Below are 25,795 nucleotides of genomic sequence, written 5' to 3' on the forward strand. Positions count from 1 at the left end.
CACCTATAATCCCTTGGGAGACCAAGGCAAGAAGATTGCTTGAGCCCAGAAATTCAAGACTAACCTGGGCAACAGCGGAACCCCCATCTCAATGAAAAATTTGAAAATGAGCCACGTGTGGTGGCACACAACTGTAGGCCCAGCTAGTTAGAAGGCTGAGATGGGAGGATCACCTGAGCCTGGGACACCACAATTTTGTATATTATTTTTTTAGTTCTAGTGAACCTTCAGTTGTTTAAATAAGAATGTAGCTATGGATTAGGTTGAAGTTCTTCTGGGAACTAACTTTTTTTGGTGACCAGTGACTTTATTAAGTGGTAATACTCTTCAAATGTCTGACTTTTGTCTACAGGATCAAAGCAAGTTGGAGAAACACCAGCACCTGGAGACACCTTAGATGGCACACCTCGTACTCTCAATACTGTCTTTGATTTCCCAACACCTCCATTAGACCAAGTGCAGGAGGAGGAGTGTGAAGTAGAAAGGTAATTCAGTGATACCTTACAGAGGCTTAGAGCATGACCTATAAAATATATACTACTTCTATACTTTTGTAGCGTTCTAGCTCTTAAGCCTGCCATGGTGGTATGTGCCTATAATCCCAGCTACTTGAGAGGCTGAGGCAGGAGAATCAATCACTTGAACTCAGGAGTTTGAGACCAGTCTGGGCAACATAGTGAACCCCCACTTCAAACTGTAAAAAATAAAATAAAATAATAAGTTGGGTGCAAAAAAGAACTAAAACACCATTTCAGAACTTGTTACTGAATTTTAGAAAGGTACTCAAATTTTCTTCTATTTATTTTATATTAAATTATTATGATATCCCAAAGAATTATTTATCAAGCTGTTGAAGTGCAACCTAGCTTTGAGTGTCTTCGGTATAAATCTCTTGATCACCATTTTGTTTTCATTGTTACTCTTTCCTCTCCATTGTTTTAGGGTGACTGAACATGGGACTCCAAAGCCCTTTCGAAAGTAAGTAAATCCCAAGCAGCTTTCAATAAACACACATTTTAAGAAACATAATCTTTTTCCCTCTAAAGTTTTATTTTAAAAGAAAAGAAACCCTATATACAAATCTGTTATATCGTTTAAAAGAAAGCTCTTAAGAAACACCAGTCATTCAAAAGCTGTATTTTGAAGTATATATAAGACAACCATTTGTAGGAGAGGATGAAATTTCAGGCTCTGTGCTAAGTCAGATTCAGGAATCTGATTAGAATTTATTGTAATGTAAGGACTTGGGCTGTTTCCCATTGTCCACCTGAAGTCCTCAGATTGAATTCACCATTTTTCTTCGTAGGTTTGACAGTGTAGCTTTTGGAGAAAGTCAAAGCGAGGATGAACAATTTGAAAATGACTTAGAGACAGATCCGCCCAACTGGCAGCAGCTTGTTAGTCGAGAAGTATTATTGGGACTAAAACCTTGTGAGATCAAGAGACAGGAAGTGATTAATGGTGAGTGTAATCAATTTGTTGTTATTTACAGATACTGAGTTTTGTCAGAGAAAAGTAAATCTCTCAGCATTGGACTTTGCTTCAAAGTTTCTCCTAGCCTTTGCTTTTAAACAGAGGAAATTAAACTGGACAGATAATCCTTGAACTCAAGAAAATGCAAATGCTTCTGTGATTCTTATCGATAATTTAAAAGGAAAATGTGTTTAGTCTTCAAAATATTTAAAATTCATAGCATTATAGATCTTTAAGTTGAAAAATCATTGTAACAACTAAGTTATTTTTCTGCTTAGATTTTAAATGAGGAAGGTAAGGCCCAGGGGGACTGAATTCATCAAGATCATACAGCTGATAATTTATAAGGAAAAAATTTTGTTTCAGGTCTTTCTGTATCCAAGTGCAGTGTTCTTTATTTACTCTAGCATGTGTGTGATAAATGTGTGGAATGGATGCTGTACCCTTTACTATCCTTAGCATGTGAATTCAGTAAATATCTTGTCTCTGACAATACTGAGACATAATGAAATTGTAAGTCTGACCCCAGAAATGAGTGTTTATAGGCAAATTAGATAACCAAAAGTACTATTATTTCTTAAGAGGGCTCAAGTTCAAGGCTATATGATGTTGGGGCTTACAGTTTTCTAATGATAGAGTTGTGATAGGTGGGCGTTATTGTAAACAGATGGATGAGTTTGGGAATACACTAAAAAGAATAGTTTTGAATGATATTTTTTATTTGTTAGTATTAACTCTCACAGCCAGTATGTAGGAGAATTTATTGGAATCAGAATGACTTCTGAGACATATCATCCTTTCTATATGTTAAATAATTTATTATATAATTCATTTGCTACTTCACTTCAGCTAAAGACTATGATTGATCCCATGGAATTTTTCTAAGTAAGGCAACATTTCATATCTCTTTCCTGCTCAGAATTGTTCTACACTGAAAGAGCTCATGTTCGAACACTGAAGGTTCTTGATCAAGTGTTCTATCAGCGAGTGTCCAGAGAAGGAATTCTGTCACCCTCAGAGCTACGGAAAATTTTTTCAAACTTGGAAGATATCCTTCAACTTCATAGTAAGAGCAATTACTCTTATCTTTGCCCCTAACATTTCCAATAGAGAAAAGATTGTGAGCATAAAGTTTTGTAAATGTACCCACATGAGTATTCCTGAAATTATATGTGAGAATGTAACATACGTAAAGGAATTATTGGACCTTTTACTAGATCCTTCTCCTCTCAATCAGTCTTTCACATACAGTGTGTCAACATAGGGCTTCCAGTCTAAAGTCAGTGCCTAAGGTGAAAAACATGAATAGTCAAAATCACCCTTGAAAATTTCCTGTGAATTATAGTATATATCTCTTTAAATATATATATATCCAATATAATAATATATGTATAAATGTATTTTGTAAATAGTAGTATATGGTATATAATCACATGGTTGGATCATTTTCAGGAATTGTTTTTATTTTTTTTGAGACAGAGTCTTGCTCTGTTGCCCAAGATGGAGTGCAGTGGTGAGATCTTGGCCCACTACAACCTCTACCTCCTGGGTTCGAGGGATCTTCCCACCTCAGCCATCTGAGTAGCTGGGATTATAGGCATGCACCACCACGCCCAGCTCATTTTTGTATTTTTCATAGAGACAGGTTTCACAATGTTGGCCAGGCTGGTCTCTTGACCTTAAGTGATCCACCCGCCTGCCTCGTCCTCCCAAAGTGCTGGGATTACAGGCATGAGCCACTGCGCCTGGCCTCAGGAATTGTTTTATTGTTTTGTTGCTTGAAACACTTGGAATAAGTATATAAAAATTCTACCTTGTTGACATTTCTTGGTTGAAGTCATCTTGGACTTTTGTGGACAGTAATATGATGTTCCCCTGGTTTATAGGTCACTATTTCTCTATGACCCTTAATTTTCTTTCTTTTTCATGTCATCACTACCTATAAACACCTGTTAACTGGATTGATACCTTTTATTCCTTGTGGGTAATCTGAGGTCTCACAGGCATGCATTGACAAGTGCAGGCTTGATTACATCCATTTCCTGTAAACTTACACATTTTGAGAGGATCAGTGAACAGAATTACTCGTACTGTATAAATTCAAGTTCCTTTTGAGCATGATTATAGATGAAGTCTTGAGGTTAAATGAATATTTGATGCAACTACCATGTATGTAATGTGCTAGTTTCCAAAAATGTTTTTTGTTTAGCACCTGTTTTTCAGATAAAGCTTCTAATATCTAGATGTATAATCACTATGTCCAGATTTATATTTAAGGAGATTAGAAGCAGCTATACTACTGTGAAAATTCTCTTTAAAAACAAAATTAGCTATACTGTACTACCAGTAATTCTGTCTACACTTAGTGTATTACTAATATTTTTCTATTTTTAATCGTTAGTTGGGTTGAATGAACAAATGAAGGCTGTTCGAAAGAGGAATGAGACTTCTGTTATCGATCAGATTGGGGAAGATTTGCTTACATGGGTAAGAAAATTTTTGATTTTTAAAAATATTTTTATGGACACTTGATGGTCACATTCAAGGTTAAGTAACCAACCTTTCCAAATATGCAAACTCACCCATTTTGCAAAGTTAATGTAAAGCTGAAAAAGGTCAAGCAGTAGAGTCCATTTCAAGAAACCACCTTTTTTGCTCATCTGTAAGAAGCAACCCCTTATCTATTAAAATCATACCATGAGATTGCAGGGATTCAGTCACATCTTAAGGTTCCACTCTAATCCTACTTTTTTTGCAGTTACTTCTTACACTGAAGTCTTGAACCCCTCAAAGTCACCTAAGAGGGTTGGAATCAACTTCTTCCAAACTCCTGTTAATATTGATATTTTGACCTCCTCCTGTGAATCATGAACATTCTTAATGGCATCTAGAATGCTGAATTTGTTTCAGAAGGCATTCGGTTTGCTTTGCCCAGATCCATCAGCGGAATCACTATTATGGCAGCTTAAATAATAAATAATAAGACTTGCAAGTCAAAATTACTCCTTGATCCATGAGCTGCAGAATGGATATTGTGTTTGCAGGCCTGAAAACAACATTAATCTCCATGTACATCTCCATCAGAAGTCTTTAAGTGACCACTTGTATTATCAATGGGCAGTAATATTTTTAAAATAACTTTTTCTTCTGAGCGGTAGATCTTAACAGATGTACTGTCATCTAGGCTTTGTTGTTTCATTTATGGAGCACAGGCAGAGTAGATTTAGCATTATTCTTAAGGGTCCCAGGAATTTCAGAATGGTAAATAATCACTGGCTTCAATTTAAAGTCCCTAACAAGAGTGCTGGCCTTCCTTTTGACAAGTGGAAGTCAGGCATTGATTTCTCCTCTCTAGCTATGAAAGTCCTAGATGGCATCTTCTTCCAATAGAAGGTTGTTTCATCTACATCGAAACTCTGTTGTTTAGTGTAGCCATTGTAATCAACTATCTCAGGTACGTCTTCTGGATAACTTACTATAGCTTCTACTGTTGTATCAGCACTTGCAGTGTCACTTTGTACTTCTTATGGAGACAACTTCTTTTCTTAAATCTCATTAGTCTACCCCTACTACCTTTAAACTCTTCTGCAGCTTCCTTAACTCTCAGCCTTCATAGAATTGAAGAGAATTGGGGGCTTGCTTTGTGTTAGGCTTTGGCTTAAGGAAATACTATAGCTGGTTTCATCTTCTTTACACAAACCATTCAGACTTTCTCCATATCAGCAAAAGGCTGTTGCATTTTCCTCTTGTTCATTTGTTCATTGGAGTAACACTTATTTTTTTTTGTGTTCACAAGTTGGCCATTTGGCATGAGAGCATTTGGCCTGTCTCAGCTTTTGACATCTCTTCATTACTAAACTTAATCATTTCTAGCTTGTAATTTCAAGTGAGAGACGTGCGACTTTTCCTTTCACTTGAACCCCTAAAGGCCATTGCACCATTGTTAATTGGCCTAAATTCAATACTGTGTCTCAGAATAAGGAGGTCCAAGGAGGGGGAAGAGATAAGGGGGATGGCCAGTTGGCAGAGCGGTCGGAACACACAACATTTATCCATTAGGTTTGCCACTGTATGTAGGTGCAGTTCATGGTGCCCCAAAACAATAAATAGTAACATCAAAGATGACTGATCACTGATCACCATAACAGATATAAAAAATGAAACAGCTTAAAATATTATAAGAACTACCAAAATGTGGCACAGAGACATGAAATGAGCATGTGGTTTTGGAAAAATGGCACCAACAGACTTGCTCAGCGTTGCCACAAACCTTCCATTTGTAAAAAATGCAGTGTATGCAAATTACAATAAAAATATGAGGTATACCTGTACCTCTAAAAAAATAGTTGAGGAAGAGCAGAATGGTGGTTTGTAACTGTCACGTACAAAGCGTTATAGAAGAAGGCACTGGCCAGAAATCGTTAAAGCAAAAATCATAAATAGGCCTTTAGATTTTACTCTTGCTTTTTAAATAAAGTCATTTTGGAGAGTATTTTTCCAGTATTGTTTCCTTAAGATCACTTTACATTTACAGACAATCCTTGACTTACTATGGTTCCAGTGTCAGCAATTTTTTTACTTTACAGTGGTGGGAAAGTCATACACATTCAATAGAAACCATACTTTGAATTTTGAATTTTAATCTTTTCCTGAGCTTGGCAATATGTGTTACTCTCGATGCTGGGCAGCAGCGTTCAGCCACAGCTTCTGGTCAGCTATGTGATCACAGGGTAAACAACTGCTCTACAGTCTCCTGTACTGCCAGATGAGTTTGCCCAGCTGTAGGCTAATGTAAGTGTTCTGAGCACGTTTAAAGTAGGCTTGGTCAAGCTGTGGTATTTAGTAGGGTCAGTCTATTAAATGCATTTTCAACTTAGATATTTTCAATTTTTGATGGTTTTATTGGGATATAACTCCATCAGAGATCAAGGAACCGGAACCTGAACTGCTTGTAAAACTACTGTAGAACTGCTTAAGGTTGGGGCCATTATTTTTTTTGGTAAACCCAGCTGCTCTTTGTAGTTGTGTGGTGCTTTGATTGACTAACATGCCAAAAATGCTGCCAGACTCATTGTTAAACATGTTGAGTGTCATATTTATCATAGGGTAAGAATACAAAATTGGAGTGACCTATTAAAATATTGCTCTGTATGTGTCCTACTTGAAACAATACTCGGAATTTATCTACAAATGCGCTACAGAAGGGTGTTTTACAAAATGCCTTTATGTACAAACTTTTTGGAATATGGCTTTAAATGGAAGATTATATGGAAAACATCTTTGTAAACCATAAAGCAATTATCTACAAGTATAGAGGTAGTATTAAAAAACAATGTAGGCTGGGCATGGTGGCTCACACCTGTAATCCCAGCACTTTGGGAGGCCGAGGCGGATGGATCATGAGGTCAGGAGCTGGAGACAAGCCTAGCCACAGTGGTGAAACCCCATCTCTACTGAAAATACAAAAAAATTAGCCGGGTGTGTTGGTGGGCGCCTGTAATCACAGCTCAGGAGGCTGAGAGAAGAATTGCTTGAACCTGGGAGGCAGAGGTTGCAGTGAGCTGAGATCGCACCACTGCAGTCCAGCCTGGACGACAGAATGAAACTCCATCTCAAAAAAAAAAAAAAAAAAAAAATGTATTTGACTTATAAGCGCACCTTCTAGTAAATCACTTGTTAGGTGTTTAACCATCAGAAACCTTAAAATCATGGTATATGCAAACTTAAATTAACAAATTAAAAATATTAGTGAGAAGTATAATTTTTAGCACAAGAATTCATAAACTTATTGATTTCCCCCAAGCCAGCTCCAGCTCCTGCACAGGTGAAACAGCAGGGATTTAATTTTTTTAACCCAGAAAAGTTATGCTCTGCCCATGGTCATAGTGGGTTTTATAGTGAGTAAGAAAAAATGATAGTATACCAAGGATTTGCTTCCCAGAGTGGTAAGAGTAATTGTTGCAAAGGTGTTAGAGTATAAGAAAATTGAATTTTAGGCCAGGTGTAGTGGCTCACTCCCGTAATCCTGACACTTTGAGAGGCCAAGGCAGACAGATCACTTGAGATCAGGAGTGGCCAACATGGTGAAACCCCGACTCTACTAAAAATAAAAAAATTAGCCGAGCTTGGTGGCACACACCTGAAGTCCTAGCTACTTGGGAGGCTGAGGCAGGAGAATCACTTGAACCCATGAGGCAGAGGTTGCAGTGAGCTGAGATCGGGCCACTGCACTTGAGCCTGGGCCACAGAGTGAGACTGTCTCAAAAAATGAAAATGAAGGCCGGGCCTGGTGGCTCACGCCTGTAATCCAATCACTTTGGAGGCCAAGGCGGGCAGATCACCTGAGGTCGGGAGTTCAAGATCAGCCTGACCAACATGGTGAAACACCATCTTTAAAAAAAACAAAAAAGAAAAAATGAAAATGAAAATTTAATCTCAGTTTTCAGGCATTTTGTGTCTTATGTTCTCGAGATGTCAGCTTTTCTGTGCAATTTACAAGTAGCAAAGGCTGAAAGGTAATAGGTTGTGATAGGTTACAAGCAAGAAAATATTGGGACCGGGTGCAGTGACTCACACCTGAAATCCCAACACTTTGAGAGGCTAAGGCGGGCAGATAACCTGAGGTCGGGAGTTCGAGAGCAGCCTGCCCAACATGGTAAAATCCTGCCTCTACTAAAAATACAAAAATTAGGTGGGTTTGGTGGGGTACACCTGTAGTCCCAGTTACTTGGGAGGCAGAGGTGAGAGAATCACATGAACCCAAGAGGCAGAGGTTGCAATGAGCTGAGACTGTGCCATTGCACTCCAGCCTGGGTGACAGAGCGACACTTCATCTTAAAAAAACAAACAAACCAACAGAAAACATTGGAAAATGATCAGAAAAGGTCTGGATATGTCAGGGTCAGACCTTTTTAATGCAGAACCATTGCTATTCCACATAGATATGCAGTTCTGTACATTTTGTTACTTGAGAGTACTTATTGAAATGTTGAAGGGTTCTGGTTGTCCGTCACTTTGGCCTTGTATAATCTCAGTATCCCATTCTCTTTTGTTTTCTTTGCATTCTCGGCACAGTTCAGCGGACCAGGAGAGGAGAAATTGAAACATGCTGCTGCTACCTTTTGCAGTAACCAACCATTCGCCCTGGAAATGATCAAGTCTCGTCAGAAAAAGGATTCTCGATTTCAGACTTTTGTGCAAGTGAGTTGAGTGAGTCATGTAAGAAAAAAAAATAAGGCAAGTTTTTATCAATTATCAGGTAAACTGGGGGAATTCTGACTAAGACTTTTACAAATATTGCATCTATGTTAATGTTGTTTTTTTGTGAAATAAGGTCTTGCTCTGTTGCCCAGGCTGGAGTGCAGTGGTGTGATCTCAGCTCACTGCAACCTCTGCCTCCTGGGTTCAAGTGATTCTCCTGCTTTAGCTTCCCCAGTAGTTGGGATTACAGGCTCGTGCCACCACGCCCGGCTACTTTTTTGTATATTTTTAGTAGAGACGGTGTTTCACCATGTTGGCCAGGCTGGTCTTGAACTTCTGACCTCAAGTGATCCACGTGCCTTGGCCTCCCAAAGTGCTGGGATTACAGGCGTGAGCCACTGTGCCCAGCCTCTGTTAATATTTTTAAAAACTATACATTATCTTTCAAATTCCTGGAAGGTATAAAAATGATTTTGGAATGGCAAATAATAACAAATATATGTCAGGATTAAAATACTTGATATGGAAATCCACATTGCCATGAGGTTTTCAGGAAACAACCATATACACTATTAAGAGAATATTGTCAAAGCATGAGAGAATGGGCTTGTTCAGGGAAAAACATAATGGCCATATTCATTGTGGTATATGAATTAAGGGTCAGTAAACCATGGCCTGCAGACCATATCTAGCCTATTACCTATTTTTATAAAGTTTTTTGTAAACACAGTATACCACAAACACACCAGTTGACAGATTTCTCACAGTTGTTGTGGGATGTGGCTATGGTTTAGCAGGATCCTCCCTTCAGAGTTTGACCAGGCTGAGATCATAGCGTCAGATGGAGCTGCAGTTCTCATCTGGTGCTCAAGGTTATATTCTAAGCTCACTGGTTGTTAGCAGAGTTCATTTCTTTGTAAATGTATAACTGAGGTCCTGCCTTGCTAGCTGTTGGCTAGGAACCAGTTTCAACTCCTAGAGAATACAGATACCTCTGCCATATGGCCCTGTTAGGCAGTTTAGAAGTAGATGTTTGCTTTCTTCCAGGCCAGCAGGAATGCGGCTTTTTGACAGATTTTTTAAAAAGGGTCCTCTGATGAAGTCAAGCCCAGCCAGGACAATATCCTTTCTTATAACCTCAAAATTACGTGGTAGGAGCCTAATCATAGGCGTGATATCCCATTGTATTCACAGATTCCAGAATGTTCATCCTCAAGGGCATAGGATTACACAGAGTATTTACACAAGAGGATTTAAACCTTGGAGGTCATATTAGAGTTCTTTACTTCACAGAGCCTTGTTCATTCATTTATGTGTTCTCTATGGGTACTTTTGTGCCAAAACAGTAGAGCTGAATAATTGTGAGAGACTATATGGCCTGCAAAGCCTAAAATATTTACTAACTGGCATTTTACTAAAAACTTTGCAGACCCCTGGTGTAGATGAGCTGGCATACTCAGGATGGTTATCCATTGTGCCTACTTGGAATGGCAGATAACAAATCAGCAAACCAACTTTGGTAGGAATGTCAACCATAGGAAAGTAGACGTAGATTTTCTGAATAGGTGAAGGTAAAGCTGTTTTAACACAAGAAAGCAATACTTAGAGTTGCTTATGGATGCTTCTAATCCTCGCTTAAACAGATAACAAAGAAGCCACTGGTTTAGTGATAGAGGCTGTCTTCCCCCATTAGGTGATTAAAGGAGAAAGCTGAATTATAGTGTTGCAATGATATATCTTGGCATTTTTTAAAGATCTTGATTTAATAACCAGAACTGTGATACATTAAACACTTATGGTGAATACATGGTACATGTTAATTTTGGTTTTAATAAGAATTACAGATTCACTTATTTCACTTTAATTTTAGGATGCTGAAAGTAATCCACTGTGTCGTCGTCTTCAACTGAAGGATATTATACCCACCCAAATGCAAAGGCTTACTAAGTACCCACTTCTACTGGATAATATTGCCAAATACACAGGTACATTTTCAGTGAAATAAAAAAGCTTAGGGAAAAAAAAACCTGTAAATAGTATCTTACAGCAGCCTGAATGGAGTTGGCTTTCCAAATAGTACGACAGGATTTTCTTTTTATTTTTTAATAGACAGGGTCTCACTCAGTCGTGCAGTCTGGAGTGCAGTGGCACACTCATAGTTTGCTGCAACCTCAGACTCCTGGATTCAAGCATTCCTTCCATCTCAGCTTCCTGAATAGCTGGGACTGCAGGTGTACATCACCACACCTGGCTTTTTTTTTTTTTTTTTTGGGCGGGGAAGCAATGGGGTCTCACTATGTTGCACAGGCTGGTCTCAAACTCCTGGCCTCAAGCAATCCTCCCACCTCCCAAAGTGCTGTGATTATAGGCATGAGTCACCATGCCTCATCAAGATTTTCTAACAAGATATAATCTGGTCTTCTTCAGGCTGTTTGATTTAATGCACTCCATTAGAAGCTTTAGCACAGGGTATATTAAACTATGAATCGTAGACTAAGTCATGTTCACTGTCTGCTTTCATAAATAAAGTTTTATTGGAGCACAGCCATGCTCATCCGTTTATGTACTGTCCCTGATTGCTTTTACATTATAACAGCAGAGTCAAGTAGTTTAATCAGTGACCATTTGACCTTCAAAGTGTAAAATTATCTGGCCCTTACAGAAAAAGTTTGACCATCCGTGTTCTAGCCTACATCATTTTTGCTTTGAAGAAAAAAATTCTGAGTTGAAGAGATGTTTTGTGTATATCTGTCTAATATCTATCTATGGCTTTTATTAAGCCAAATTAATGCATTGTAATTCCAGCTCTCCTGTTTTGAAACATGAAGTGAATCTGTTTCTCAGATAAGATTTAAGTTCTTATACTTAGTTGTCATTAATAATGTAATGCAATTGAAATCTTGTTTCTTGTGCTTGAGAGTTTGAATGCATAATTAGGAAATTTTAATTATGGTACCTGCTAACAAAGGTGGTTTACTCTCATACACATTAACCAACTCATACACATTAACTTTACTATATCTACTCAGTATAGTTGGACTGTGGTTTGGAAGATTATAATTTTGAATGTTCTGATTTTGGTTTTTCTATTACAGACATGACATAGCCTCAGTACGTTTTTATTTGCTTGTTTTTTGTTGTTTTTCGCTTTTTCGAGATGGAGTCTTGCTCTGTCACCCAGGCTGGAGTGCAGTGGCGCAATCTCAGCTCACTGCGACCTCTACCTCCCTGGTTCAAGCAATTCCCCTACCTCAACCTCCCGGGTAGCTGGGATTACAGGCTCACACCACCATGCCTGGCTAATTTTTTTTTGTATTTTTAGTAGAGGTGGGGTTTTACCATATTGGCCAGACTGGTCTCGAACTCCTGACCTCAGGCAGTCCTTCCATCTCGGCCTCCCAAAGTGCTGAGATTATAGGCATGAGCCACTGTACCCAGCCACCTCAGTATGTTTTGGTAAATTTCATCTTCTTTTAATGTTGTAATCTATTTTCTTTCTTTAAATAAAATCGCAAATTCAAAGAAACTTGTTTTGAAATTATTTGGAATTGTATTATTAAAAATTTTTGTTTAACAAGTTCACCGGACATAATTATGTAGGCTATGCACTGAAATTCCAGGGGAAGAAGGGATTTCCTTTTTACAAAGTAAATGAGACCTGTTAAAGATTAGAATTTATATTTTAAAGTCCTGTTACAAGAAGTTTTACCTGTCCAAAGATGGCTTGAATTGAGACTGACATAGGTTTTAAGCTCGTACAAAAACCTTCAAGTCTTAATATGCTCTTAAAACTATTGAAATGAAATGAACTCTCATTTACATATATTTTAATGGTTTTTTGCTCATTTCCTCTATTTCACATTTTGGATTTCTTCCCCATATTTAGAATGGTCAACAGAAAGGGAGAAGGTGAAGAAAGCTGCAGATCACTGTCGTCAGATCTTAAATTATGTAAATCAGGCTGTCAAGGAGGCAGAAAACAAGCAGGTAACAAGGGGAAGCAAGAAGATACAGGATGACATTGGGAGAACATTAAATTAGTGTTATCTGGAATCTGTGAACTAGTTGTTAAAACTATCATTACCTGATGGATAGGAAGAACATTTGTTTACTGTTTGCATAGTTGACAGGTCAAGATCAATTTGTGGTACAATATCAGAGTTGTAATTGACTTTTTGGAACATCTCAAGCTGCTTGTTTGCTCATTCATTTATCTGTTCATTCAGCAGATACATTTATCTACTGTATGCTGGGCATACGGTACAGAGTAGTTGAGAACATGAGTGCAATATCTGCCCACATTGAGCTTGTTTGCTAGGAGGATAGAAAGGCATTTAACAGGATTGCAGTGCAAGTATTTTGTGTCAGTTGTAATAGCTGCTCTCAAGGATAATTTCAGGATGCTGTGATATATATCTATGGGGCCTGGCTTAGTTTGGGGATGTTAGGTGGTGCCTATTAGAGAAACTTTTCTTGAGGAATTGACACTTGAGCCAAGCTCTGAAGGATGAGTGGAAGTGAACCAAAACGATGTGGAAGGGTGCAACCCTAGAGGTGGAGGCAACATATGCAGAAGTCCTGATGGGAAAAGAAAGCATGATCTGTTGGAGGAATTGAAAATTTAAATTAGTGTGGATCATGCCTAAAAAGCAAAGTCAGAGTGATATAAAATGAGGTAAAGTAGACCAAGGCCAACTCTAAACCAAGGCCTTTAGATAATGTTAAAGCTTTTGATTTTTATTCTAAGAGTGGTGGGAATTCAGTATAGACATGTAAGAATATAGTGTTCAGATTTTTACTATGTAAGTATCACCCTTACTACTCTATGGAGAATGAGTTGAAGAAGGATAGTGATGAAAGAGCCCATTTATTAATCTCTTGCAGCAATTTAAGATAGATGATAGCAGCTTAGAGAAGATGGAGAAGCATTTAGAAGGTAAAATTGACAGGACTTGATGACTGATTTGGAGAAGGATTTGAAGGAAAAATGATGTCAAGAATAAACCCCTGGGTTTCTGGATTGCATATTTGGATGGACAGGATGAGTGGAGAAGCCCCAGATTCGTGGGGAAGATGATAAGTTCAGTTTGGGATATCAGGTAGACATCCCAACAGTAAGCAGTTGGCTATATGGGTCCACCTCTGAGAGGACCATGTTGAAGATAAAAATTTAAGATTGTGAGCCTACAGGGGCTAATTGAATCCATGAACATGGATGTAGTTTCTTAGGAGCTAAGTATGAATACAACTCTGTTGGTGAGGCTGTAGAAAACCTGGTACTTTCAACTGTGCTGTTCAGAGTGTAAAATGATAAGACCCCAGAGGGATATATAGCAATATTTATCTAAATTAAAAGTGTACACACCCTTTTATCTACCTTTTGACTCAGTACTTCTGTTCCTAGTGATTTACTCAAGAGAAATGAACCATATTAGAGTTCTTTACTACACAGAGCCTGTTCGTTTATTTATGTATTCTCTGTGGCTACTTTTGTGCCAAAACAGTGGAGCTAAATAATTGTGAAAGAGACTATATGGCCTGCAAAGCCTAAATATTTACTAATATAGGCTTTGCAGGCCATATATTTACTAATTGGCATTTTACTAAAAACTTTTCAGACCCTAGTATAGAAGAGCTGGCATACTCAGACTGTTTTCCATTGTGCCTACTTGGAGTGGCAGATAACAAATTAGCTAACCAACTTTGGCAGGAATGTCAACCATAGGACAACGTACCTAGATTTTCTGAATAATAAAACATGTCTTTATAGATAAAGATGTAGATAAAGATATAGATACAGATATCTTTATAGATAAAGATATAGATATCTATAAAGATATACTGACAGACTTAGACAAGAATGCTTATAGCAACTTTGTTCATAATAGCCAAAAGCTATTTATTAACAGAATTTATCAACAGAATTAATTTATCAACAGAATGGATAAACCAACTGTGGTATAGTTCTAAAATAGAATGCTATGAGTGATTAAAAAGAAATGCACTGCAAAGACACACAACATGGATGAATCTCACAAACATGCTCAATGGGGGAATAAAACAGATACAAAAGAGTACATACCTATGATTCTATTTATATGAGCTTCTAAGAGAGACCAAACTATTCTATGGTAGAAAAAAAAACAGAAAACCGGTTGCCATTGGGGACGTGGAGGTAGAAATTAACTGGGAAGAAGTATGAGGAAACTTTCTGGGTGATGAAAAAGTTTTCTATCTTGATAGAAGTTTAGGTTACACAGATGTATAAGCATTTGTCAAAATTCATGGAACACACACTTAATGTGTGTGTTGTACTGTATGCAAATTTTACTTCTTTAAAAAAGAACTGTACTTGTTATAGATGCAAAATGTTTAGAGGTAAAGTGTACTTATATCTTTAATTTATTTTGAAATACAGACAAAAAATAAGATGGACTGATGGATAGAGGGATGAATAGATAGATATATAATAAAACAAATATAGCAAATGTTAATTGTAGAATACAGATGGTAATGTATAAGTGTTCACTATACTCATTTAGACTTTTCCATGTATTTGGAAATAAATTTGCGGGGGACTGTACATACCCTCTGATCCAACAGTTCTGGAAATTTATCCTACAGATATATCTGCACAGGCCAACAAAGACATATATTTAAGTCCTCTTTATTACAGTCTTGTTTGTTTTAGAAGAGTTGAAGTAACTTAAATACCCATCAGTAAGGCATAGTGAAATAAATTACAGTTCATTTACAGAGTTTTATACCCTGTAGCCATTTATTAAAAAAAGAAATGAAATAACACTCTGTATGTGCTAATGTGGAACAGTTCCAAGATATATTTACAAGTCATACCCTCCCCACCAGCACACACACGCATATGTGGGGGAATATGTATATGAATGTATTCTGCCATTTCAATGAGGAATACATATAGGAATACCAAAGGAATGCATGTGTGAATATGTCATGCTACCATATATTGTTTTAAAAAAGGACATATATATATACATGCAACATGCACAAAGACGAGCATACTTATATATCCATATATTCTGTTTGCATAGAATTTTTCTCAAAGGCTACCCAAGAAATGGGTATCAGTGATTGCTTCTTTAGAGGAAATTAAAAGGGGGCAGGGCAATAGGACAAGGTTAGAAGGAGACTTTATTTTTTGCCTTATATCATCATCTAGATTTTGTACTGTGGGCATGATTTATATATTCAGAAAATAAATATAAGCTAGTAAGAGACCAATGACTTTGAAAAAAGGTTGAGAAAGAAAAGCCAAAGAGGTAGGAAGAAAAAGGGAAGAGATTTTTTTTTTAAGAAAGAGTGAGTTTTCAGTCCTGTCTAGCGTTGCAAAGAGCTCAGTAAAATGGAGATTTTAAATGTTATTTGATTCAGAAACAGAGAAGTCATTAATGACCAAAGCACTAACCTTGGTTCTATCCTGCCTAATTTTCAGCGCCTAGAAGATTATCAGCGTCGCCTTGATACCTCCAGCCTGAAGTTGTCAGAGTACCCAAATGTTGAAGAGCTCAGGGTAAGAGATGGTCTAATCATAATTTTAAAATTAAAATAAAATTTACCAAAGGCCTGGCAGGTAATTAACATCTCAATGGGAATATACATCACCTGAGGGAGTTCTTGTGTCATAGATTATCTATATTGTGATTTTTTTTGCTGCCTTTTAAATACCTGATCTGTATGAAGATTAGTCTTTCATTAGAGGACTATCTTGCATGAAACTGTAACTTTACATGACAGCAATTGGCGGGAGACTAAGGGACACTAGTTGTTACTAAATTTAATTTTATTGTGTTCTGTAGTTTGAGACAGGGTTTGAGACCCTGTTTGAGACAGGCTCTTGCTCTGCTGCCCAGGCTGGAATGCAGTGGTGCAATCTTGGCTCACTGCAGCCTTGACCTTCTGGAATTAGGCAGTCCACTCGCCTCAGCTTCCTGAGCAGCTGGGACTATAGGTACATGCCACCATGCCCAGCTAATCCTATTTTTTGTGAAGACAAGGTCTTGCCTTGTCAGGCTGGTCCAGAACTCCTGGGCTCAAGCACTCCTTTTGAGACCTCCCACACTGCAGGGATTACAGGCCTGAGCCACCATGCCCAGCCTGTGTTCTGTAGTTTGAGTAATGGTAGGACTGTTTACTATGGTAACTTTCCAGGTCATTGAATAACATCAGATAACATATTATTTTTTCATGAGGCTCTTCAAAAGCGTAAAAGTTGGACCCATTATAAGAACAATAGTAGAATGTTTAGTAGAATGTTTACTAATTGCCACTTCTAGTATGTGGGCTTATGTGTTAACTTTTTCAAATTTTAAGTCTTTTTGTACCATTTCACTAGGTGGTGGTTTTGGCAGATTTATTTGGTGGCTGTTAAAATAGACATTTAAGTCATATATTAATGCTTTGTCAACAAGCATGTAAATGTGCATATTCCCTTGAACTTCCAAAGAATGAGAGTTTTCTAGAGTTGCTGATACTAAAAGATGATTCTCTTACTAGTAAGTTGTTAATATTTAGACCAAACCTGAGTAGTACCTGGACTTTTCATGAATGCTATTTCTTAGAACTTTATTTGAAATTACAGCCTTGACATTCAGAAGCCTTTCTCTTTTTTTTTATTTTTTATTTTTTTAAAGACAGTCTTACTCTGTCATTCAGGCTGGAGTGCAGTGGTGCAATCTCTGCTCGCTGCAACCTCCGCCTCCCGGGTTCCAGCAGTTCTCCTGTCTCAGTCTCCCGATTAGCTGAGATTATAGGTGCATGCCACCTCACTCAGCTAATTTTTTATATTTTTAATGGAGACCGGGTTTCAACATGTTAGTCAGGATGGTCTCGATCTCCTGACCTCGAGATCCTCTTGCCTCAGGCTCCCAAAGTGCTGGGATTACAGGCATGAGCCACCACGCCTGGCCCAGAAGCCTCTTTCTTATAGACAAACATATGTACCATGCTTTTCCAGTTATTCATGGAAAAATTAAAAGGATAGATTGAGAATCTAGTGGTTGAATGTTTGTAACTTGATTTTCATAGTCTTTTATCATCTATTTAGAGTGAGGTTTGGAAGATAGTACTCCTGAATGTTTTTCTGCAATACCTTTTCCTTTTTAGAAAATTGCATGCAGATTACTTTAACATGGCCCTTGTGCCATTTTTAAGAGCTGACACATAGCAATAAATGATAGTTAAATATAAATGGTGTATTTTATATTAAGAATTCCTTTAAAAGAGACTGCATTATATGGAATATCATGTTACTAAGTGCTTGGAAATTATTTGTGCTTAATTTTTTTTTTTTGCCAGAATTTGGATTTAACGAAAAGGAAGATGATTCATGAAGGGCCATTGGTTTGGAAGGTGAATAGAGATAAAACTATTGGTAGGTCTGAAATTGTCTGTCAGTTTTGGGGAGAGTGGCAAAAGGAAAAGAATAGGAAAGTTTCCTGTGACAAAGAGAAGAAGAGGGAGCCATTCTCTCTGAACCCTTGGCTCAAGCAATTCTTCAACCTCATCCTCCTCAGCAATTAGCAGTGCTACCTTGTGTTATTTGTACATTTGTAGATCTGCTTGTGTTATTTCATTATATGTAAGATGTGTTAAATATTCGTTTAGGAATATAGCAGAAAACGGATTTAGTTCTGTTTTCACCATTCTTATATTCTAGTGAGTCTCCATTTGCTTTGTAAGCTTTCTTTTGACCAGTACATCTTGTCTTCCCTAGTAGCTGGGACTATAGGTGCACACCACCACACCCAGCTTATTGTTTTTTATTTCCCATTGGTCACAGATTGACATTTCAGTGAAATAGAATAAAAATGAATTATTGAAAATGAAATTTTGAAAGATAATAGTCAAGTCAATGTTTAAAATTTTATAGCTTTAATAGAAATAAAATTTCTCTGTCGGATCATTGAAAAGTTAATTAAATGCATCTCAGTTTCTGTACTTAGCATCTTTTTCTGCATTTTATTTCTAGATTTATATACATTGCTGCTGGAAGACATTCTTGTATTGTTACAAAAGCAGGATGACAGACTGGTGTTAAGGTGTCATAGTAAGATTCTGGCATCTACGGCTGATAGCAAACACACATTCAGCCCTGTCATTAAGTTGAATACAGTGTTGGTTCGACAAGTGGCAACAGGCAAGTATGTCCACTGAAGGATACTGATTTGCGGACTCATTGTAAACCTGCGTAAAAGATTCAGTGTTGTTTAAATAACGCAAGTGGCGGAGAGTCTTGCTACTTTTATATTCTTAAGCAAATCAAATGAAGTTTATTTACTGCTTAGAAAGAGACCTAAGAGTTTTTACCCCAAAATTATTTAGGATGTCTACATTCTGTGAATGGTTTTCTGCGTTTGAAAATTTTTATGCTGTTACTTTGTTTCTTTATTCTATGTTCAAATCATTGATAGATCCCAATGAAAAAAGGCTTTCGTTTAGGATGGCATGTGCTTTGATTGATGAGAAAAAAATAAAAAAACTGAAGAGATGGATGTAGTTTGAGTTTGTAAAAATCAAATTAGACTGGCAAGTTATATTTTAACTGTATTAACAGTGGGATCCCTTTTAAAACTTGTTAGTTTCATGGTAGCAAAATAAATTTGTGACCTTTCTCCACCACTCACTGAATATTATTAACTGACAACTTAGCAAAAGGGCAGTTAATAAGAAATGCAAAGGAGTAATAGCATTTAATTTAGAAATTTGGATTTTTTTTTTCTTTTGAGGGGAGGGTCACCCCCTATCATCCAGGCTGGAGTACAGTGGTGCAATTTTGGCACACTGCAACCTCTGCATCCCAGGCTCCAGGAATTCAACCTCAGCCTCCTGAGTACCTGGGAGTACAGGCATGCGCCACCATGGACCGGCTAGTTTTTGTAGGGTTTCACCATGTTGCCCAGGTTGTTCTCAGACTCCTGAGCTCAAAGCAGCCCACCTGCCTCAGCCTCCCAAAATACTGGGATTACAGGCATGAGCCACCGTGCCTGGCCGGTAATTTGGATTTTTGACATCCTTTTGTTCCTAGTAAATTATTGTGGAAATAGTGCTAATTTATATAATTTATTTTATCAAAGTACTATAAATGTACAATAAATATGTTAATACGGTAAGTTGCACACATTTTAAGTGTACATCTTGATGAATTTTTATAAAGTAAATATATGTAACCTTTATCTACTTTAAGAGGCAGACTATTTCAGGGCCCTAGAAACATTTCTTATGGCCTCCAAGATCACAGTGTTAGAGTAATCTTGTTTTATTTTTTCCAGATAACAAAGCCTTATTCGTCATCTCCATGTCAGACAATGGAGCTCAGATTTATGAACTGGTGGCACAGACAGTTTCTGAAAAGACTGTGTATGTATTAGATATAGCTACCTTCCTGTAACTAACATTTTTATTATCCCAAGCATAATATTCCATAAACTTAACTTTGTTTTTATAATAGGACTCTGAAAACCAAAAATTGTTTGGAAACCAAGTACTTATTCTGTATTCTTTTAGATATGTACTTCTAAGAACTTGTTCTTTTTAGATTGATGCCTTTTATTTTGATTCTATTCTACTGAAAGTTTGTTTCCTAAAGAAAAGATAATACGAAATGTCAAGTGAAGTTTTCTAATGATAATGTGTCCATAATGTCATTAGATTTTTCTTTCAGGTATAGTTTTGGACTCTCACCTTAATAGGGTGTTTCCAAAATAAAGATAATCGAGTGGAGTTGGGTTTTTTTGTTTGTTTGTTTTTTGTTGTTGTTGTTGGTTGGTTGATTTGGCTTTTGTTTTGTTGTGTTTTACTTTTTGCTTTCCGGGTATATTTAAAGTATTTTTTTGTTGTTGTTCTTTTTTGTATTTTGGATTTCTTTCCAACTTTCTGAAGCTGGCAAGACCTAATCTGTCGGATGGCTGCATCAGTGAAGGAGCAATCCACAAAGCCAATTCCATTACCACAGTCACCACCTGGCGAGTGAGTGTTCTTTTGCAATGGAGTAGGACTTATTTTATGTTTTGGGTTGGAAAAGAGTAGGATAATTACTACATTTTGTTGCAGTGATGTTTAGGTACCTCATGATGCTGAAAGATTGTTCTTGTTTCCTCTACAGAGGAGATAATGATGAAGAAGATCCTTCAAAATTAAAAGAGGAACAGCATGGCATTTCAGTCACTGGTTTGCAGAGTCCAGGTACTTTTTTCTGATAAGTTCAATGGAGAATGTGCTCTACTATCTATTAAAATGCTGGCCGGGCGTGATGGCTCACACCTGTAATCCCAGCACTTTGGGAGGCCAAGATGGGCAGATCACCTGAGGTCAGGAGTTCGAGACCAGCCTGACCAATGTGGCGAAACCCTGTCTCTACTTAAAAATGCAAAAGTTAACTAGACGTGGTGGTGGGCCCTTGTAATCCCAGCTCTTCGGGAGGCTGAAGCAGGGAGAATTGCTTGAGTAGAAGGAGTAGGTTATAGTGAGCTGAGATCATACCATTGCACTCCAGCCTGGCAACAAGACCAAAACACCAAAATGAATGAAAGAATGAATAAATGAAATAAAATAAAATACAAAGAAACTTTAATACTGTTTGGTTTATGCAGGTTCCAGCAGTTTAACAAACTTCACTTTTGAGCCTTCTGTGTTTCAGTATAACACTGCTTTAAGTGCTGCGTATTTTGCTTAACAGATGATCTCTGTAGTTTATGGATTTTTTTTCTGATTCTTGCCTGAATGCTTCATGTTAAAAGTTAAAAGTTTTGTTTAGATATACTCTACATTTTCTATTCCGTTGGACAGACAGAGATTTGGGATTAGAATCTACCTTAATGTCATCAAAACCTCAGTCTCATTCACTGAGCACCTCTGGGAAATCAGAGGTACGTGATCTCTTTGTGGCCGAGAGACAGTTTGCAAAGGAACAACATCCAGATGGGACACTAAAGGAAACTGGAGAAGATTATCAAATCACAATCCCAGATTCACACCTGCCTATTTCAGAAGAACGGTGGGCACTGGATGCACTAAGAAATTGTAAGTTTTTATTCATAACTACTTACAGATACTTATTAAGTATGGCACTGATGTGTCATCCCTACAGTACTTGGATTTATCACACTCCACTTAGTCTTCTAGTTTCATTGTGGAGATTATAGTATTCTCTACAATGGCCCATGCCGTAGACACAAATGCACATGCCACTCTGTTAGTTTCCGCCCCTCAGCTTTATTGAGAATCACTGTTAGAATGGGAGGATAGCATATCTCTCAGTTATACTGAGTTGGGAAAAAGGCTGATAACAATTGCTCTGGCTGTAGAGAACCATTTGAAATTTTTAAACCAGTGTATGACTAAAGGTATGAAAAAAGATTAATCTGGCTGAGAGCTGTGGAAGGATTTGAATGGAGAGAGTTGTGGAATGGTGTACTTACTAAATAAACTATTAGAGTAGGCTGGCCTGAGACTAAAAGTGTTTGGACTAGAATGGTATCAAAAGGAATAAGAAGAAAGTGAGAAGTCAGCAAATGCTTAAAACAATTGACTTGTTTGGATGTGAGGACAAAGGAAAGGGAATATATAGAGACAATTTCATTAATCTTGTCAGAAATAAGAGTCAAAAAAGGACTACCACCGCTTCCCCCACCTCCTTCCATTGTACTTTCTTTTTTCTTTTTTTATGACTTAGTAGAATTACAGGCTCGGGTTTAAAGAATGTCAAGATTAAGGTAATGACTGACAAAACAGTAAAGAGTGGGTGACTAGTAGGAAGTTAGAGTTTTAGGAGTGAAACTTTAGAGAGAGGTCAGGAAGAGAGATTTGAGCATCAGAGCCAAGAGAATTCCTAGCATCTCTCAGGAAGTGATTGTAGAGCAGGACAGAGGATCAGAGACCTAAGTGGAGCTTGTATACCTAAAGAAACATAAGACAGGCATTAAGCTAGTGATGAAAGCAGAGAATTAGTTATTTAAAACCTACATTATTCTCTTTTACATTTTCCTGAATTAACGGTCTTAATGATTTCTAATGATTTGACTAACATTGTCCCAGTAACTCTATCATTGTCTGGGTGACCTCATAGCATACACTTTGCCCATTGAAAATTAAATTGGTTCTTATTTTCAATAAATGTTGTATGTATCTTGTGAAATCAGAGGAAATAATATGCATATAGTGTCTGCATCTGGAAAGGGCAGAACTTTTAGTTTTTTCTCTCTAGCTTAACACAGTCTTTCAACATTCTTACGAAATACCTTTAGTGTATTTTTCTAGTTAGGTAGAAGAAAAAAATAGAGGCATGATACTGGTTATTCAGGAGTTCTAAGTAGGAGTTCCTCCCTATTTAGAATGCTTAGATCTTTTCAAGTTTAGTTTAATGTTAAATCTTCTCTAAAAGATGGTGCTTTATTTCATTTTCAAAACAAAATAAAAAATGGTTTTACAAAAGAAAATGATTGTATGAAATTAATTAACATTTTAATGTCATTAAAAGATACTTTTAAAGATAATTGATAATTCAGCTAATTTAATTCTTGCAGCCCGAGATTATAGTTGTGAATATGCTTTTTTTCCCCCCACCCCGCTCCTTCCTAAATCATTTAGTGGGTTTGTTGAAGCAGTTGCTGGTACAACAGCTGGGTTTGGCTGAGAAGAGCACTCAGGAAGACTGGCAACATTTCCCAAGATACCGGACGGCCTCTCAGGGGGCACAGACAGACACTGTCATCCAGAACTCTGAAAATATTAGGGCCTATCATTCTAGTGAAGGACATTTGCCCTTTAGAACTGGAACTGGTGACATTGCAACTTGTTATAGTCCACGGACTTCAACTGAATCTTCTGCTCCACGGGATTCAGTGGTATTGGCACCCCAAGATAGCCAGGCAAGTAACATTTTAGTAATGGACCACATGATTATGACCCCAGAGATGCCTACCACAGAGCCAGAAGGGGGTCTTGATGACAGTGGAGAGCACTTTTTTGATGCCCGTGAAGCACATAGTGATGAGAATCCATCAGAAGGTGATGGAGTGGTAAACAAGGAAGAGAAGGAGATTAATTTACGCATCTCAGGCAAGTATCTTTCACACTTAAACTTTGATTTTGATCATTGTTAACTGTCCTGTATGTTGAAATGGCTGATATGTTGGTATCAAGGCGTGTGTGTGTGTGTGTGTTCACACACGTGCAGTATTTATTTATTCCTTCATTTGATAAATACTGAATCTTCTCTGTACCAGACCTCATCCTAGATGCTGGGAGGTATAGCAGTGAATACAATAAATAAGTAAAGTAAATAGACTTCGGAAGTATTAGGAAGAAACCTGTCAGACTAAGGGACAGAGTAATGAAGGCAAACAGGCTGATCAGGGAATAGGACCTCTGATGAGATAGCATTTGAGCAGAGACCTGAATGAAATGAGGGAATAAAGCCAGGTGAGTATATGAGAGCATAGTGTTCCAGCAGAGAACAGAGTGGGGCGGAGGCTTTGTGTCAAGAGCAAGCTTGTTGTGGTGATTAACACTGGGTGAGGGAGACAATGGCAGGAGATAGGGCAAGAGAGGCGTTTGGCAGGGAAAGTGGTGGCAAGATCATTTAGGCACTGTGGTTTCCACCTTTAAACCTTTGAAATGCTAACTAAATGAAATTTGTCAGAAATTATCATGAAAGTTTGCCAAGTTTAGCTTTAACCTGAAGTGAGGAAATTCTGATGTACTTGAAACTAAACTCAGGAATTAAAGGCTTTTCCCTCTTTAATAACTTTTCAAGTTGAAGTTGTCAGCACACTATGCTATTTCTGTTTTCTAATGGCAGCACTGGTCTCATCAAACTCTTCTGTCTCTATCCGTAGGAAACTATTTGATCCTTGATGGCTATGACACAGTGCAGGAGAGTTCCACAGATGAGGAGGTTGCTTCCTCACTTACCCTGCAGCCCGTGACAGGCATCTCTGCTGTGGACTCCACCCACCAGCAGCAACATTCTCCTCAGAATGCTCACTCCGATGGGGTCGTTTCACCGTTCACCCCCGAATTTCTGGTCCAGCAGCGCTGGGGAGCTATGGAGGATTCCTGTTTTGAGATCCAGAGTCCCTCCTCTTGTGCAGATTCGCAGAGCCAGATCATGGAGTACATTCATAAGATAGAGGCTGACCTTGAACACTTAAAGGTACCTCATACTTCCACATCCATACACTTTATTCTAAGAAACATTTAGCAGAGGGGAAGTATGGGGTGATCAAAATGCTGATGTCAATAAACTTGTTCAGGTTCTAGATTTATATGTTTTCTTTGACTATTGTCCAGGAATAGGCCTGGATAAAAAGTTGAGGTTAGCATTGTTTATCTTTTATCTGTCACAAGAGCAGAAAGAATTGTAGCTCTATAAACTGTATGTTTGTGTGGGCTTCCAAGTTTAAGAACCTAAAAATGCTCTGGGTAGTTGGCTGGCCTCTGTCAGACGTGAACAAGGTGATGAGTTAGGTGGGGTTTGTATAGTATGAATCTAGGCTGAGAAATGCCACAGCTTTCTGTAGCTTATTATCTGTGACTCATTAGGTGACATTGGTAGCTTTCCAAATCCTGTGGCAGATAGAAATTGGCTTCAGTGGCTCCTGTAACCTAAAAACATGGTCATGAATGGGATTTTTGTAAATTGATAATTGAAGGTGTCACTATTGCAAAACTGACTTATGTGGCAATTTCCGAGGGAAATACCAAAGTTTGCCATCAGAAAACACAGCTTCTAGAGCCCAAACATTTTCCTCCCGATGTCATGTACTTCAAGGACTTGAGGGACAGGTTTAAGTATCCTTAGCCTTTGAGCTAAACAGTGCTCTCCCTTAGTTTCCCTTTTACCTTCCTATGACTGAGTTTTTCCTCTTCATGTTGCTTATTTTATGTAGTATCATTCTGTAGCTGATGAGATATCAACAAGCCCATTGAGGACAGGTCAGTTCTTATATACAGTCATGTGTTGCTTAGTAATGGGGATATATTCTGAGAAATTCATCATTACACATTTTTATCTTGGTGTGAACTTCATAGTGTACTTACACAAACTTAGATGGAATGTATTTTTATTTCTATGTATATTTTTCACATG

At 37.8% G+C, this 25,795-nt stretch overlaps 1 protein-coding gene across 3 annotated transcripts in view; it reads left to right on the forward strand.

Moving 5' to 3' along the window:
• The window catches only part of ARHGEF12 (Rho guanine nucleotide exchange factor 12), a 148,803-nt gene that overhangs the window by 117,625 nt on the left and 5,383 nt on the right, over positions 1-25,795 (forward strand). For all 3 annotated transcript variants that reach the window (XM_003923590.4, XM_074400735.1, XM_010334424.3), the window contains 17 exons: positions 353-485; positions 943-978; positions 1,307-1,461; positions 2,393-2,539; positions 3,875-3,960; positions 8,548-8,673; positions 10,544-10,658; positions 12,560-12,660; positions 16,142-16,219; positions 18,004-18,079; positions 18,677-18,844; positions 19,977-20,064; positions 20,587-20,673; positions 20,810-20,889; positions 21,493-21,726; positions 23,293-23,763; positions 24,543-24,859. In XM_003923590.4, coding sequence (XP_003923639.1) covers positions 353-485; positions 943-978; positions 1,307-1,461; positions 2,393-2,539; positions 3,875-3,960; positions 8,548-8,673; positions 10,544-10,658; positions 12,560-12,660; positions 16,142-16,219; positions 18,004-18,079; positions 18,677-18,844; positions 19,977-20,064; positions 20,587-20,673; positions 20,810-20,889; positions 21,493-21,726; positions 23,293-23,763; positions 24,543-24,859 — 2,498 coding nt within the window. The remainder of the gene's footprint in view (positions 1-352; positions 486-942; positions 979-1,306; positions 1,462-2,392; positions 2,540-3,874; positions 3,961-8,547; positions 8,674-10,543; positions 10,659-12,559; positions 12,661-16,141; positions 16,220-18,003; positions 18,080-18,676; positions 18,845-19,976; positions 20,065-20,586; positions 20,674-20,809; positions 20,890-21,492; positions 21,727-23,292; positions 23,764-24,542; positions 24,860-25,795) is intronic.

The sequence above is a fragment of the Saimiri boliviensis genome, chromosome 6, assembly GCF_048565385.1.
Source record: "Saimiri boliviensis isolate mSaiBol1 chromosome 6, mSaiBol1.pri, whole genome shotgun sequence".
Classification (NCBI taxonomy): Eukaryota; Metazoa; Chordata; class Mammalia; order Primates; family Cebidae; genus Saimiri; species Saimiri boliviensis.